Source organism: Rhea americana, unplaced genomic scaffold, assembly GCF_003343005.1.
Source record: "Rhea americana isolate MKP2758 unplaced genomic scaffold, rheAme1 scaffold_129, whole genome shotgun sequence".
Lineage (NCBI taxonomy): Eukaryota > Metazoa > Chordata > Aves > Rheiformes > Rheidae > Rhea > Rhea americana.
In genome coordinates, this window is record NW_028185361.1 from 1,468,622 (window position 1) to 1,486,356 (window position 17,735).

Here is a 17,735-nt window from a genome sequence, read left to right on the forward strand (position 1 = left end):
ATTACTTCTTCCTCTTCTCACTAAARCAAGCCTAAACTTCCTATGTTGAACATTTGTCTGTGACACCCACCTTAACTTCCTCATTAAGTCCTTGCAGAGTGCAGAAGGGTTTTTTAAGCCTTTTTTTTTTAAGTTGCAGCACACATTTTGCCTGAGTTTCTAATGAAGTATCCTTCTTAACAGTCTCCAGTCTGCCCACAGGTTTGTTGTACCACTCCTTTCAGTGTGTGGGAGGTTTGGATATTTTTGGACTAGCCCCATTTTTATGTGACTCCCTTTCTATAAAGCGAATGCGCATATTCTAGATTGATTGATGACTAACCAAGACTAATCAAACCCAATCAAAAAAGACAAAAACTTCACACCATCTTCAGAAAGGATAAGATCTAGGAACTATATGCCTTACCTCCATTCCTAGGAAAGTAAAGGGGCAAAAGCCCTTGAAGCCACATCCAAGCACATGATAGTCAAGATGACAAATGGAAACAACCAGCACGGATTTACCAAGGAAACCATAGGAAAATTTGGTTTGATCAATCTGATTGACTTCTGTAAGAGACGCCTGGCCGTGTGAACATATGGAAAGTAGGCAATGATGTACGAATTGAATTTGGTAGGGCCTGTCAGATGGTCAGATGCCATACAGTTGGGAKCTGGAACTGACAAGTAGACAAGGTGAGTGGAAAATTAGCTGGACTGCGGGGCTCAAAGGGTGCTCAGCTGTATGGAGTCCAATGAGTAGCTAGTTACTAATGGTTCCTGAGATCACCTCAGGCATCTGAAGCAGAGCCAAAACTACTTCATATCCTTATTCGTGACCTGAAAGACAGGTTAGAATGACCCTTCAACAAGTCTGCAGATGATAAAAAGCTGGGAGGAGYAATTTGAGGGTGGGGCCTTTGTTCTGAGACACCTCAATATGCTGAAAAAAAAATGAGTGGACAGGAACCTATTGAATCGCTACAGAACAAGCCAAACATGAGTCAGCAGTACGCCACTATGGCAAACGCTAGCCAGTTTGACAGTATTGGCAAAAGTGCAGTTGGCTGCTCGAGAAAAGTAATTTTGGCCCACTGTTCAGCACTTAGGAGACACCTGGGGTGGCTGTGTTCAGTTTTGTGCCCCCCTGTACAAGAAAGACATTTTCATACCAGAGCAAGTCCAGTAGAGAGTTACCAAGATTATCAAGGATTGAAGCATATGATGTGGCTGGGTTTGTTCAGCCCTAGAARGAGAAAGGAAGATTTTATTGCTGTCTACTTAGGGGGAATATAGAAAAGACAGAGCCAGTCTCTCCCTAGAGGAGTACATTAGAAGGAATGAAATAGCAAGAAGTTGGAGYGTGGGAAACTCCAATCAGATTTAAGGGAAGGGGGGAAAAAAAAAGAGAGAGAGAGAGAGAAAGAAAGAAAGAAAATCAAAAGATCATTAGGGTGGCCAGACCTGGAACAGTTGCCAAGAGATGTCGTGGAGTCTCCATCCCTGGAGAGAGTCAAAAGTCAACAAGATCCCATATAAGCTGCTCTAGCTGATTGTGCTTCGAGCAGCGGGTTCCTTCAAACCTGTGTGATACTGTGTTTCTCACTACTTTGAGGTCATTGTTATAGAGTGATTCCTTCACTCATAACTTCTRAAGTAAGGTTTGTGTACCATTCAAAATGAAATCTAGAAGGTATCTTTTGTGGTTTCTAAGACTGGTTGCTCTAAGAAAAGTTCATTTATTGTATACAAAAATTTTATGTTTACATCTTGTCCTGACATACTGTTGCAGAATGCACAAGGGCAGRTAACATTTACAACTCATTTAATCTAGCTTTGCATTTCTTGATCCCTATCAACATGCTGATAAAAAGATCAGTAGTTCAATCCTACTGTTACTTATTTACTATTAGAATATAGGGCTTTTACTCAAAAGCATTAATCAGTAGTCTCTTTCTCTGTAATATTTGTGTGATATTATATCTAAATAAACCCTCCTAATATGGTTCCTACTCTATGACTATGCAATCCTACTGTTATCCTGTAAAGTTAGTAACTTATGTTTCTTCCTTCACTTTTCCAAGACACCTAGTGTACCAGGTTTGTCATCTGAGGCCAAAGCAATCTAGTTCTCATCTCATTGTTTGGGCTTCTAATAATGGTGTAGAAACACCTGTATATTATTACCTCATTATGTTGCAATGTATGCTGGTCAACTAGGAGTGGAGTCAATATTTTAGAACATGCTTACCTTATTTTTTTATGACTTACTACTATCAACATCTGCTTCCTCCTCTCCTTTAATGAACCCCTGTACTGTAGAGGCATTCTTCGTTCAAGAAGAGACTGTGACAGAAGATAGACAGCTGGCCACATCTCATTTATGGTCTCATCTAAGAGGTTAGATTCCTTCCTGCTAACCAAATATTCGCCCTTCCCAAGATCTAAGTTTTTGGTAGTACATACAAAACATGCTTCCTACATAAATAATCATAGAGGTCACCCTCACAAAATAATAACTTGCACTTCACTGTGAAGGGATTGCTACCTGCATTATGTGCTTCATTTTTTTTGATTTGAGGAAGCTTACAGTGGTGAAGCCTCTTTTTTCAACAAATTATTCTCCTCTCATCCTACCTTATCCTTACTAGCTAGTTAGCAATCTGGAGGAAAAAAATGGTATCTCTRAAGCCTAAGAATCTTCAGTTCATAAATCTGCAAGTTTTGAAAGCACTCAGGACTAGCACAATTAGGACTGAAAAATTTCACTATTCATATGCTGAAGGAACTCAAGTATTTGAGTCATTTGAAAACAGATACTATRCTGATTTTTACTCAATCTTTTCTTTCTGAAAGTAAATACAATGTAATATGACACCTTGAAGACTTACTTTCTCCGAGTACTTTATAGCAAATATAGTGTTAAAAGAAAAAAATGTATGTCTGTCTGTATCATGACTGTTGCTGTTAAAATGTTTCACTATCATTCTTAAGTCCTTTTACATTTCAAGGAAAAAAGCAGAGTAAGAATTGCAATGTGAAGAACAAYGTACAGAGGAAGAAGCTCCTTCATTCTTATCTATTTTTCTCCAAATTCAGCAGTAAAATCTGCTCTTACACAATTTGTTTTGATGTGCTACTCCAGCTAGAACTTGTAAAGAAGCATCTGTATTTGCAACATGCCTGAGATACAAGCCTGGTTCAGTTGCGTAAATTCACTACAGAAGTATTATAGTCTGTATATTTTGTCAGAAAGTGCATAACTAAACAGTAAGGAATAAAGGATGCATTTAAGTCTTCCGATAGAATTCTTTGCAGGGAGAATATGAGTGTTACTTTTTCCAAGAGCAATTGAATATGATCAGTTGGAAGAATCTTCAAGAATAGGGTTAAGAAAGAAATGTTCAAAAGACCAAGCATGGACTCTGAGGAACTTAAGATAACTAAAAATGTCACAGAAAGTTGCTGAAGTACAATGGAACAGTGAAAGAACACAGTGACAAAAGAATAAACTGTTTTTCAACCTTTCATTTAAACCATCCTCTCCTGTTTGGAAGCTACTGTCAGTTACTGTCAGCTAATGAAATATAGAGCTAAGGTTTGAAAAACTTTGATATATTTTCTTAAAACGATATCTGCTCAAGACAAGGCAGATCTTCATCAAGACTTTGGCTGATTCAGGCTCCCATGTGCCAACCTAACATGTAAGCACTGATTTATCTTTTGCTAATTTKCCCTCCTTCTCCAAAACTTCTTTCAAACAGATCTCAAGATAAACATCTGYGTTTGTAATCTGCTACAGGCAGATTACTTTTAACAGACCGTGCTTGATCCACCACACTTTTAAAGGGTCCATGCACAATTCTTCCTTGACAAAGCAGATTAGGTCTGCCAATTACCCAATCACATGGATTCTAGCAAGATAAAATACTTCCTTCACTTACTGAGAGTGAAGGAAGGATTGCTTCTGCAATCCCTCTACTCAAAGGATCCAAAATAAGCTATGGGTGGTAATTTAGAATAGGAATGTACTACTGKTTTTTTTTTCATACTTTTTTCATACTTTCTCCACACTTTAATTCAGAATCAAATAGTTTAACAATATTTTATAATGGTAATTTTTTTTTAGATAAGGTTTTTCAGCAAAACGAATGCTTCCCCTATGCACGTATTTGATTATCTATTTTCAGTCAAAAAACATTTTTGCAAGATACTTGCCCAATCAGATCTTAACATTTACTACACTTCTGTCATTGTTTGCAAATAGAGGTGGGAACAGAGGGAAATGGCTTCATTTTACTGAATGTACTAAATTTCTAATCAGTTATAATTTTACCTTCCAGTATCRATTCTGCATCAAGGGTATAGAATAAAACTGCACAGAGACAATAAACTCAGAGAGTCAGAATTGCAGTTTCAAAGTTCAAATACTGTGAATAAGAGGCTGTAATACTATTGTAGAACACAAAGTAATATTTGCTGTAATTATCTTAARCATATACTCACTGGATTTACTGCATAGTTCTTTTTGCATGGTTTAGTTTCAATTARCACATCAAACAATAGAAAGAAGAAATGCTTTAAGCTGTGGTATTAACTGAAAAGGGCTATTTTGTCCAGTGAAAACCTTGTGTTTGATTTAACAAGTGCTAGGCAACAGGCATTCTMTTTATGGCATCTGAAAAGATCCACGACTTAAACTGAACCTGTGAGAGAATCTTTAAGGACATTTCTACAGTGGGAAGGTAGTTCCTCTGAAAAGCTTTTCTAGCAATAGATGACTATAGGCTCAAGGCATAGGAACTAGAAGTCTTTGAAGGTTATTACATACCTTCTTCATGTTTTGCCAGCAGAAATGTTGGGAGTTGAAGGTTTCTCAAGAATAAGTGATGTTAAAAATGACATATATTGTAAGTGCATTATATTAATCCTAGTGTAACTGGACTTCTAACATTTTTTAAGATTGCTCCACAAATTTAATCTGTTTTACAATTATGTGCAACTATAAGCTTGACTTCCAAAAAAATATTTTTATTTTAAAATTTTTGTACATGATATCAATGATTTTTTCTCCTGATAAATTAGGCAGTGGCTAAATGAAGTAAAAGAAATGATAATTTTACATTTTTGATTAGGTACATTACCTTCCCCAATGAAGGTTATGCTCTTTGTTTATTTAAGCAMATCTCTTATCTTGCTTTGAAAATTCAAAGTGCAAAGAGAAAGACTTCGGTCTTTTGAGCTCCATTTGTAGAAGAATTAGAAACAGAATTTAATCTACAGATGCTACTCCTGTRCAGAAGGAGAAACATCCTGCAGCTGAGCTTGATGAATCAAGAGAAACAAAAAGAAAGGAGCAAGTTTAGAATGCTAGATAACAAAAGTGATTAAGATTCTAAACCGAATGYGTTTCGCAATGTAGATCTCTAAAGAAAGGCTTCAGTAATCAAAATAAACAAAAACAAATAAATATTTTCCTGGTAAAAAGGTTTTGCTCTATAGATTCAAGGAAAATGGACATTTGAACCATAATTTAAAAGGGAGTGATGGGATTTGAATAAAGTAGAAATAYGCAGGTCAAAAAAAAGAGAGAATCAAACCTACATATGAGTATAAATTGATGACTATCAGCTCATGATGAATTTTCACCTCTGCACTTCTTCTCTTGATGAAATCAGAAGCTAATACTACATTTTAAAGTCTGTCACATTAGTGCTGTACATACTACTGTTTAATTCAGTTTTTAAAAGAGAGGTTCTTACAATATAATTTTATATAATACAGACTAGATTGGGCACAAACATTGCAAAAATGATTATTAAACAAGGTGAAGTACACTAAGAGTTTGCACAATATTGTATACTGACATGCAGAATAGGTGATCCCTAGTAGCGGATTCAAAGTCCAGAAAGCTGTGGATAAGCTTTTTAGCACTGCAGCATTGAGATTTTGATTGGAAAGCTTAAAATATAAATTAAAGTTAACTGTAATTTCAGTATGTTTTAAAAAGCAATAAAAAACTGTTCAAAATGGTCTTTGAAAATTTGCATAAAACATCCTCTATTTCTAGAGAGGAATAACCTCAGGCAAAAGATACTCATTACTAGGAATACCTATTAGCAATCCAGATGAAAAGAAAGTAAGTAATCATTCAGTTAAACTTTATTAAGTTTCATTAAATTCAAAGTCTTAACTCATATCTGCAATGGTAATACTAACACAGTGAACTACTTTATAAAGCTTGCAGTGTTGAAACTAATTACTGCTCAGCCTGCATCTAGATGCAGTCTTTACAATGGTATATTTCTATCAGTGTGGGTTTTTTACCTGAAAAAGTATAAAATATGGCAACATTTTTTCCCTGATTTGATTGGAAAGTATTTTCAGTTCTGATTAATATATACTCAAGTCTTCTACAGCCTTTAATAAGGTTGTTTATCTGAAAAATGTACCCTAAAAACTTGGTAGAACTGCACCAATTTTACTGATAACATAGGTTACTTTACTACGAACGGTGTACATGTTGGTTTCTTTTAAATTTAAGAACAAAAAACAGGAATCTTGTATCTATTAAATGAACTGAAATTTTTATTAAAAATGTGTATTCTGCTCCTAYGCATATTCTTCTGCTCAGGTCAATTTCGTAAAGAAGGAGGGAAAAAAAGATTGGTTTTGCAGTCTGACTGTAGGAGTAATAAGATTAGTGGACCAAAAAAAGAATCCGAAGTTTAGAACTTCTTCCATAAAATGCCTTGCTCTTATTTACACTCAAAATCCTCATGTTTTCTAATAGCTTTGTTCATTTCAAATGATATTCCATCAGGTGGGAAAGAAGTAACTTACAGGGCTTCAAAGCCTAGTAAGAAACACATGGGTAAAATCTGATGCACTAGTTTTCACCATTAAGCTTAACTGAAAGAGTCTCATGACCTTGAGTTTTCTGCACACTGATTCCAAGTAAATCTGGTAAAATTTGGCTATATTTCTTCAGTAATTCTAACCAAGAAATGTTTTCTTATCCGATTCTAAAACATGGTCAAGAAAACAAAGACAGCTTCTGACAATATAGTCTATTCCAAAATACTCCTTTGGGTTTTCTCTACTACCAAGAAACATTTCAGGCCAGCAGTATTCCCAGAAATTCTAAATTAGTTAGGAACGGAACAATTTCCAGCTCTTTCCTAGCAAAAAAACAGCTGATGAGTCCTTGAATTAGCAGGAATCAGTATCCTAAATTAGCAAGGATCGACTGCAGCTTCCTCGAAGGCTTCCAGGACCTTCTAATGCAGCAGATCAGCAGTAGAATCATGTTGCTGTTTTTACCCTGTAAGCCAATATAGATTTATTCCTACCATTCTGAGAACAGCTTCAATGTTTTTTGTTTACTATCAATTACTTGATGGAAGCCTTCCTTGTAACATATACACAAAAGGCACCAAGTAGAAAAGCACAGGTCATTCTTTATATGTACTAATTGTTCATTCATATCTTCCAGCTATTATTGCAGCTGTCTTGGATGGCAATATTGAAATTGAAATATTTCAATACTGAAACAAGGCACAGTAAAAAATCCAGATAGATCAAATCTAGCCATTTAATAATTTATGCTGGTATTGTATACCTTTTTAAGAGTACTGATTTTGACGCATACCAATTGTTTCCAGTACCTTACAACATTCTGAATTTTATTTTCTGGTAATACAATGCTTTTGGTTACTTCTTCTTTTATCTGGATATTTCCCTACACCCAAGTACTCATGCTTTCAGTACCTAAAAAGAGATAACACAAGAAAAACTGTTCTGCAGAATCAGTTTTGCCAAAGGAATTACTTCTGATTTCTTTTAGATTATAGCTAGGCATCAGCAAGAAATTCTCTCTAACAGTTGCTTACTTATCAAGTTACTATAATACGCGAAATGCTCATACCATCTGCATATAACCAAGGCTTCTGCAAAACATACCTTTTTTGCTAGAACAAAATTTCTTAATACTCATCATTTTTAATTGTCAGCATTTCTAAAGATACCATTAGGAGCTCCCACACAGCTCCAAAACTAAGCTACATAACACATATGCGTGCTTGGGTCTGAACGCTTTAARGAAACAGTAATTTAGAAAGATAGCCTGAACTGTAGCATGAACTTTCTCTCTGCACTTATCAGTTTAGAGGGCTCCTTCCCACAAGAGTTGCTGAGCTTAGATTACCCAACTGCCAGAGGAGTGTAGTCAGTTCACTAGCACATCACCACCTCAATAGTTAATATACACCCCATAACTCAGCCATACTTCATCAGCAGCTTTCATCATTCACAAGTAGAGCAACAGAAGACTCCTGCACTCCTTTGCCTGTAGATAAAAGAAATTAAGAGAGCAGGCTCGTAGTAGTCTAAAATAAACATCCAAACAAACAGTAAGACTTTCTTCCGTTTGTCCTAGGGAATTTTATCTAGTAACAAAACCAAGCAGAGAATCACTCCTCTAAGAGAGCAGAATACATATGAAGGAATAGCGCACTGAGGAAACCTATTCCTTCTCAAGGATTACAAGTTATAAGACTGTAGTAGAATGACTCTTTTCAGAAGAGAAATAAGCAGACCAGCTACAATCTCCTAATGTGCTAGCATGCTCTTGATGCTGTGGACAGATACCAGTGGTGCAGCCCAGGAGCTGCTGCAGTCAGGGAAGCCTTTCTCTGAGTCTCRGGGGCACCTATTGCCCTTTCAGTTGTTTTCCCTCAGAGCCATGGAAGACTGCTGAAGACAGAAAAGCCAAAAGAAGAAGCAAACCATATAGAAAAAGACTGCTAAGTAAGCTTTGCTGACTTTTTGTCAGGGTCCACAAAAGAGTTCAGTAGTGTTCCTATTACGGTAACCAAAATAAGTATGTTTTCAAGACACTGAGTCAAAGTAATATCAGGGATTTTCTTCTTCAGATTCAGATTAAATGTACTTTTGTAAAAGGTCGATAGAGAAAATATGGGAAGTGGCTGTCATAAATTAGTATGGGGAATCTGATACATCATTATGCAAACATTCATTTTAACTTTCTTCTGCAAGAAACAAGCTAGACACAAACTTTATCTGACTTTTGCATGTGAAATACTACTCTGATAGAAATTCTTCACTTTTTTCCTATAGAGTTATGATTCAAGAACATTTGCCTGCAGTACGGGCAAAATATGCTCTTCTCATAGGTCTGTATATTTATGTGTCAACTGACAGCCTTGGGAGGTGAGAGTAAACCTTGGAGCAGGTGTTTGATCTAGATTATAYGAGAGAGCAAAAACCATTACATATGTCTGGGGATAATGCTGCCAAAAGAGTAAGGCAAAACATACTAGCATTACTTACATTTTGGGCACATTCTAACTATCTAAAATGATTTAGCAGAATTTCTTTACTGAAGGAAAATTCTGAAGAATTTACACAAAAATCTTGCTGCCATAACTAAGGAAATGGAATATTTGACTATAAAGATTCACKGGGCTATCTTATTTCTTACACTTACATCCCAGAAATATGTCTTTATCATCCTTGTTTCCCAATTCACACACTTATAGAATGGATGAAAATTGCAGGAAGCAGTATCCGTTGGCACTAAGTAAAGTCTGTCTGATTTACAACCCACATTCAGGAGTGAAAAAGGCTAAAAGCAACTCCCCCACACCTACCCGATCTCTGCTCACACTACAGAAAGAAGTGAACAATGCTATGTTGTCAAGAATGAGTTCAAGATGTATTTCAAATTAATAGTCATTGGAAAAACAAAGAAGTGCTACTGACTAAAGACTAAAATAGTTTAAATATGCAGCATAACTTTTATCTTGTAAAAGCATGGTAGAAACTGATGTCTAAAATTTTATATTCCACGTAGTAATCTTTTCTTTGTTTTACTGTAGCATGAAATCCAGTTGATTGATCACAAGATGATAAAAAAAGAAATAAAAGTATCATTGTGTGAATTATGTGCATCACTTCAATTTGGACCTTTTCTTTCCTTTATAACAAGGCTATAAGAACAGCCTCATATATGGGGAACAAACTAGCGTTACCACTATTTATTTTAGGAAGGACTCTGTCTGAAGAGCCAGGACCATGGTGTCAGCGCATGGCATCTATATACCTCAGAAGAAAAGCACGTGGGAGAGGGGCCTCCTTTGCGTGAATATCAAGAGAGTTACCTTCTCCCCAGTACTTTTACCTTTTATGTAAAACTCATATGAACAACAGATAGAAGTTTCTATTACTTGCAGATTGTTTTTGTAAGAAGGTGGTTTCCAGTATTGATGTAATCCAATTTTTAAGTTATTGCTTACACTCGAATACTTTAGTTTTAGGGAAATTTGTAAGAATTCATGTCTATTCTCATGTGATTGTATTTGAAAAAAGCAAGTAACAACACTGTGTATAGCATGCATTCTGAATTCACTAAAAACAAATTTTTCTGTAATAAGTAAATTAAGTAAGAATTTTATAAATATAAACTTATTTTGCCTTGTGCATTATAAGAGGAGTAAGTAGAGTATCATAAACATCATCCTGGTTCATAGTGCAGGTCTGCTAAGCTCAATATTCATATTTTTAGAATTCCAGAACTGAAAACTTCAGGGAAGTGTTCAAGAAACAGGGTAGAACATATAGAGATTCCTTCAAAATTTAAATTGGAAACATTTATTTGCAATCTTTGGCGAAAAAAAAAACTAATGTATCCACTTCTTTGAAAAATTAAAATCTTAAAATTCCATATGATTTTGGTAAAGCTGATAAACATTTAGCACTGAGAAGTAACCTTGAAGATTTGGTGGTTTCCCTTCCAAAATCAGCCCTATCCAAGGAAAATGGAAAGTCAGCATTGTACGCTAGGTTCAGCTCTATGTTGCAGCAGAACAGCACTGCTCTTATCTAGATCTCCAGAAACTCCATGACAGGTCTCCTAGAGAAACGTACATAAGCTGCTTTCCARCAGCTCTGGATTCAGAATTTCATTACTCTCTTAGCATAGCAACCTGACACTTTATGTTACTTTTTGGTGTGTTATTGAGTTACAGGTTCACAAGCTTTTTACCATGACCCTTCAATATAGTTTAGCAAAGCGTATTTAGCATTTCTTTTTAAATATGTATATGGTTGTATATACATATGTATACATACATATGTGTGTATAGTTGCATAAGAATGTTATGTGGGTTGATAAATTAGGATTGTGTAGGAAATGCATACTCCATTTTCACTTAAGCAGCAAAAAGCCTTGGTCTGGGTAATAGAGAAAAGAAAGAGGCAGTATTCTCACAGGCAATGAGCTTACCGACAGTAAAATATTTCTTTTCTGTAACACACAGACAATCTGCAGAAATCGCTTTGATTCAACAGCAATGCAGGCAACATATGTCTGCAAGTAACACATAAAAGAAGGTAGCTTTTCTCTAACACTATTCTGCTTTTTTCTCTGATAATGCCACAATTTTATTATTAATGCAACTTTAATTCTGTCCTTTTCCGCATATATATTATGATAGAATGTTTATGACAAGATTGCTTATTTTCAGTTTGATATAACCTCATCAGATATGAAGAGGTACTGAAGCACCACAAGCTGTTGGAGATTTAATAATACTACCTAGATTTCAAACCAAGAAAGCAGACCAGGAAAGTCTGATTAAATATGGAAAAATACAAATATAAATAATATTCAAAAACACAGTCAGCCTTCAAATTTGTATAATAGCTAGGACTTCAGTAATTACAAGATCTGGTGGCTAATAGTAAGAAAAGTTTTAGAGAAAGGCTTAACAATTCAAGGTCACTAATCTCATCAGCCCTGCCAGACCACTCTTAAAAGAAAATAAATTTGCTTCAGTTAGCTGTTACAATATCTTGTGAAAGAATAACAAGTAGCTTGCTTAGGAAAGAGAAAATAATTCTTTTCACGGAATGAGGCCATGTGAGTTAATTATGTAAAAACCACTAAATAACTTCATCTTGCATTTAGGGTTTTAACTTTGGTCTTTTAAAAATATCTGTTGAAAATCTCTCATTTAGTACAATTCACATTGCTATTTTCTAGTATTTTCAATTACTTTTGGTGGGKTTAGTCAACAATTGCACTGTTTTACGTTCTTACACTTAAGCTTTAACTGAAGGAAAAAAAAAAAGCAGTGACATTGCTTTATTCTAGTATTCTGTCATCTTCGTGAAATGTTTTCAGCAGGAGGAAATCTGCTATTTTACAACTAACAATCTTTTTATCCATTCAAAACTTCTGGAAATATTTAATAATTTTAGTTAGCAATACTATGTTATAAAACTAAATATAGCTATGCAAAAAGTAAGTATATAACCAAAAGTCATGATCTATTAGTTAAGTATGTGCAGTAAGAAGCCAGCTAGAGACTTTTTTATGGGCACAAATGGCTCAAATTTATATATCATGTTACGACTGGGAAAAATACAGGGTGTAGCTTTGAAACATACTCCATTATTAACTACAAAATAATGCAATACATACTATTCTTTACYGAACACACACACAAAAAAAATCTACCCTGACAGGCCGAGTTTACACAGAGAAGGAAGACACGACCTTAGAATAAAAGACTGAGATTTGAGAATAGATTACATGGGTATAGACTATGGCAATAGTGTATCAGCAAAAGAAGTTTCACAGAAAGAAAAAATGTCTCATATTGCAGACTTAGAGTGGTAAAAAAGCCCCGCATTCTGCAGTAACATTCTCCAAAAGTCAAATCAGATTTCAAACACTCTGAACTTTGTGAAAATTGAGACTTCATACTATCACCGTTAGTGTCCAGCCTGAAACAAGCATATTGTGTTGCACAATGTACACATTTCATGAAAGTCTGAACAATCCCTGCTTACAATGGGGAAAAGAAACTTTATAAAAACTAAAGGCCTGACAAAGCACTGTGCACTCTTTGCACCAACTTCAACAGGATTTGGAATTAGGCACTGCAAAGACAAGCAGTTTTTCCAAGAGCTTTAGTTTTTCCTGACTTATAAATAAATTTCATGACTTACAAACTGATAGCTTAGAGTATGCTAATACTGCTAAAGACTCACTTTGAGAACCAGGGACATGCATCAAAGGGTTTTCCTGTTTTTACTGCATATAGTTTCTTGCACTATCCATCTAGTTCTAGATCAGTAATACATGCAAATTAAAGGTTTGTTTAGTTGGAGGGGGCAAAGAAATAGAGAAAAGATATCTTTCTTAGAGTTAGAATAAAGAAAGAAACAACATACCATTTTGTTTTCTTAATATTCATTCTCTAGTCTATTCAAACATGGAAGTTACACATATCTAAAGTTAAAACAGACTTAAAACAAAAGCAATCCTTACAGAGACACTCATGTTTAAGAGCTGCTTAGTAGGTTTGGCTTATAGCTGCTCTTAATCTATTTCAGTTAAAAATCAGTACATTCTATCAAATTAAATACGTTCATGAAAACTATGGGCTAAATTGATTTGCCTACATTGTTTTTAAAATCACGCTTTTAAGTAATTGGTAATACCCTGAAGATCAAGTCCTTTATCTATAGAACTTAAGAGGGAATGTAAGTACTAATGACTATCCTAAAAAAAATCAAGTACAGATATTTAAATACTCATTTGCTTCAACGAATCAAGACATTACTCGAGGCAGACATTGAAAACAGACAAGCAAAACCCAGACGCTATTGTTTTCTCCCTTACTTCAACTAAAAATAAGCTAGATTGCCAATAAGAAGTAAAAAGCACTTAATCAAACATAAATTCATCATAATGATCATAAGAGCATACTGGCTTCTTATTGAGAATGAGGCAGAATTAAAAGAATTCATTTTGACTTAAACGTTCTAAATTTTAAAGATCTCAACTATCTCTTTCTGCCACTTCACCACAACCATGGCTAGTCAAGGCCACTGATCTGGAATGCACTAGGTAAAAAAGGGTTCCCAATAAAGGTGATGGTATGTGCAAGTGCACCAGCCTCTAGAAAACCATTTCAAATATATTGACCTTCAGGGCATGCCCAACATACAAGCAAACTCTGCTTCTTAGCTTTATGTGAAAAGGAAAGGTTTAGTGCAGATTTTCAGTAGGTTACTTTTCCCAAGTTACTGTTGCCTGCAGTGCATGGACTGATTAGTGACGGAAGGAGGATCACAACAGCAATCACATGTATGGCAAGAGAAGTGTTCTTTCCTATGTAAAAGGCAAAATCAAAATCAAAAAAATAAAAAAGGTGACTTGTGCTACTTTCAAAACAACACAGGAAATGTTGTAATGATGAAGTGACAAGGACAGGCACACAATTGTAACTAGTGTGTATAAGAATACCCCATGCAACACAGCTACTGGCAATACTATATATAGGATGCTGAAACAGCATATGGGCAACCCAAAGACTTATATACTACAAAACATTTTGCTGCTGTTGAAATTCTGTGATAGCAACCTTCATGGTACGTCCACAAAATTGGTTTGCATTGTGACCCATTGGTAAAACACATTTTCCTTAATGCTGACAAAAAGATGCTCAAAGTTTGAACAGAAGTTTCTACAATGTCTCGATTCTTAAACAAAAAAAAAAATCAACTTGACTTAGAGGAGCATTAAACAGCTGCAAAGGGCTAATCATACCATACTGACTTCCTTTTGTCTAGTATAAAAGGACATTTTCTTACTTTGCCAGGCTGAGTATAATAGCCTATGAATTATGAGATCAAAGAAGCAAACTGTATGTTTTCTAAAGTAAGAGTTTCCTTCACCAAGTTTTACACTTACTACAGCTAAAAGAGCTGTGTGAAGGGATCAGCACTAAACCCAAAGGACAGGCTGTGCACAGCAAGAAAGAGAGCAACTCCCTCGTGCTTTTTGCAGGTCACTACCAAGGACCATGTTAGCAGATCCACACCAGACCCTTAACAGGCAGCTCTGCTGCTACCAGTAATTAGCTTGGACAGCTCTGGCTCCAGGAGTAGCAGCAAGGCTACACCATAATGAGCTCAGCTGGGATTAGCAGGACAGGGCAGGGAACCAAGAGAGCTGAGGCATTCTGCATTGCGTATGTATCGCAGAGATCAAACAAGGATGGCTGGCTAGGTTATCCCCTCACCACCTCATTCCAAAAATGAAGCACGGCAGTGTGTAAAATACAGGCTAATGAAGAGCGACACCTCCAACAGATGAGAGCCACATTAATTAACACAATCCCTAGATCATGGAATACAGTTTCTGTTAGTGCTAGCAAACTTGTAACTTGTCACTGATTTAAGAGAGGGAAAAAAAAAAGAGCTGACGTTTTTCCTTTCTGCTTGTGGTAGATGGTTTAATCTTGGAATTTTGCAAGGAAATCCTCCTGCATGGCCTGCAAGGCACAACCTTAAAAAAAAAAAATCTGTTTAAATAAATGCTGCTTAAGAATCAAACTCACTTTTCAATCAATAGCTTTTCATGCTCTCTTCTGAAATAAGCCAGTTCATTCCATACAGCATCAGAATCCTCTTGACAAAGCTGATGGGGGTCTGCACGCTGGTATCTGTTTTTACYGCTTTCAGTCCTGTTTATGAGTGAAAACAGATCGTTTCTTTTTAAATATCTACACATTTTAAGACCAGGCAAATGAAAACATACTTTCTCTTGGAAAATAGATCTGTAATTGTTGTATATACTAGATGTAAGCCTTGTATGTTTGAAGGGGGTATACATTTCATAACGCATGGCTCTTAAAACGTAGTACTATAAAAACGACCAATTAAGTAGTTTCAGACAGAATTCCTGATAGTATGGCAGCAGGGTTCTCAACTGACATGTGGCTAAGCAGTATCTTCCTTGTTCATTCTATAAACATCTTTCATAATGCTGATATGAGAAAGCAGAAGGTGGAAGTATAACACAATGTCTTGCAAGAAAATTGAGAGCCATCAGCTCCCCTTGTACTTCTGCAAACCAATCTAGAAGTCACACTAATGTCCATTCTACTTCCAACTGTTCATCTACTGTCTAATAAAAGAATAAGGAGTCTATAGATAGACGACGCATCAAGAAAAGATATACTGAATTCAAAAGCACAAATGAACATGAAAATATTTCACAAGATTTATTTCAGAATATATTTAATGTACTTTAATAATATGAAAAATTATAAAAAGTATTCCTTTACAAAATTAATTTCAATCTCCCTGCAATTTAAATTCCTATGACCATAGAAATAAACTACCAGAGAATCTGTTAAGCTTAGAATGCCCTATCATCTTTGCAGTCATGTATATCTGGAAGCTGTATGTGCACTGACAGGTGGATTAGGTCCCATCAGCTGCCATCGAGACAAAAGGCCTATTAAGAATCAGGAAGAATGAGGTCCTCCACGTCTTACGAAGGATCAAAAATGCCACGTAAGTACCTGATACTGAGTTTCTAATGAATAAATTATATTACACCAGCAACATGAAGTTTTTTGAGATGTCAAAACAATAGTTTAAGGTATAACAACTTAAAGACTGGTTTTATTTATGTCTTGTCTACTCTCCTTTGTTAGTTTATTAAAAAGGAAAACAAAATCCTTCAGTGTCAGATAAAACCACTGAAGGTTATATCTAACTCTTTTCTGATGACAGAAATCATCAAAAACCTCTAATTTTTAGCTTTTCACATTAATTATCAGTGAATAAATTAACTACTACGAATTGACAAATTAATTTTAATTAATTTAAAGATTATTTCCCAATACCTACTCTGCTCAAATGTGTTCCTATCTGGACATAAGCTGGCCTCACTCCTTTTCAACAGAAATAGAAGTTCCCTTTTTAACCAATGCTTCACCATGTATTAAGTTTAAATATACCTATCATCTTCATCYAGGTTGATTTTTTGCATCTTTTTACCTTGGCCCCCTTGTAGACTATGAATGTTTCCTTTGACACTGAATTAAGTCATTTCATTTGATAAAGAACTGTCATCCAATAGGTTTCAGTCATTTCTGGCTTGCACTGAATTTAAAACAGTGAGCCGGAAGATAAAATCCTAGATGTTATTCCTAAATAAATCCAGCTTCTTCTTTAAGAAAACTCCAGACTTTTTTCTTCTTGAAAGACAACAACAAAAAAAATAAATAAAAAGCCAAAGGATGTATAGTAATATAAACCTACTCAAATGGACCAAAATGGTACTCTCATGTAATGGATAGATTATCATTTCCACTACATCATCCTTTACATCACCTTGGGCACTGTAAATGGCTATTAATTATTGCAACATTTTCTAGGCCTCTTTTTTGGTCAGAAAGATATTAAAACAGTCTGTGTCAAGATGAATCAGGCTATTAATAGCTAATGAATGTCTAATGTCTAATGAATGTCTAATTACAAAAAGAATTATTTTTASAAAAATATACATGCATACTATGAACCGTAGGCACTTGCTGAAGTCCTGTTAAAGCCACCAGGGCTTAAGAATCTGCTCCAATTACTTTCTTAGAATCAAACCTAAACAACTCCATCTCAACAGTGTCTGATAACTGAAATGGTAAGAAATTTCTTCACTTTTCCAGATGTGTCTATTTACCAAAAATGTTAATTCCCTTCTCAGGATGTCAGAAAAGAATTTTTGCATAATATTTTCACTATTTTTTATAGATTTTAAGTGGGAATTATAGAATACCCATGACTGAAATTCCAATATGGCAGAGTTCTGATATTCTTCCAACACGGCAGAGTTCTGATATTCTTTCTTTTTTTATTCATAAATATATAGTACT

General features: G+C 35.3%; 1 protein-coding gene across 3 annotated transcripts in view; it reads right to left on the reverse strand.

Moving 5' to 3' along the window:
• CNTLN (centlein) overlaps window positions 1-17,735 on the reverse strand; it is a 201,953-nt gene that overhangs the window by 77,300 nt on the left and 106,918 nt on the right. For all 3 annotated transcript variants that reach the window (XM_085326231.1, XM_085326230.1, XM_085326229.1), the window contains exon 12: window positions 15,414-15,539. In XM_085326231.1, the coding sequence (XP_085182357.1) occupies window positions 15,414-15,539 (126 nt within the window). The remainder of the gene's footprint in view (window positions 1-15,413; window positions 15,540-17,735) is intronic.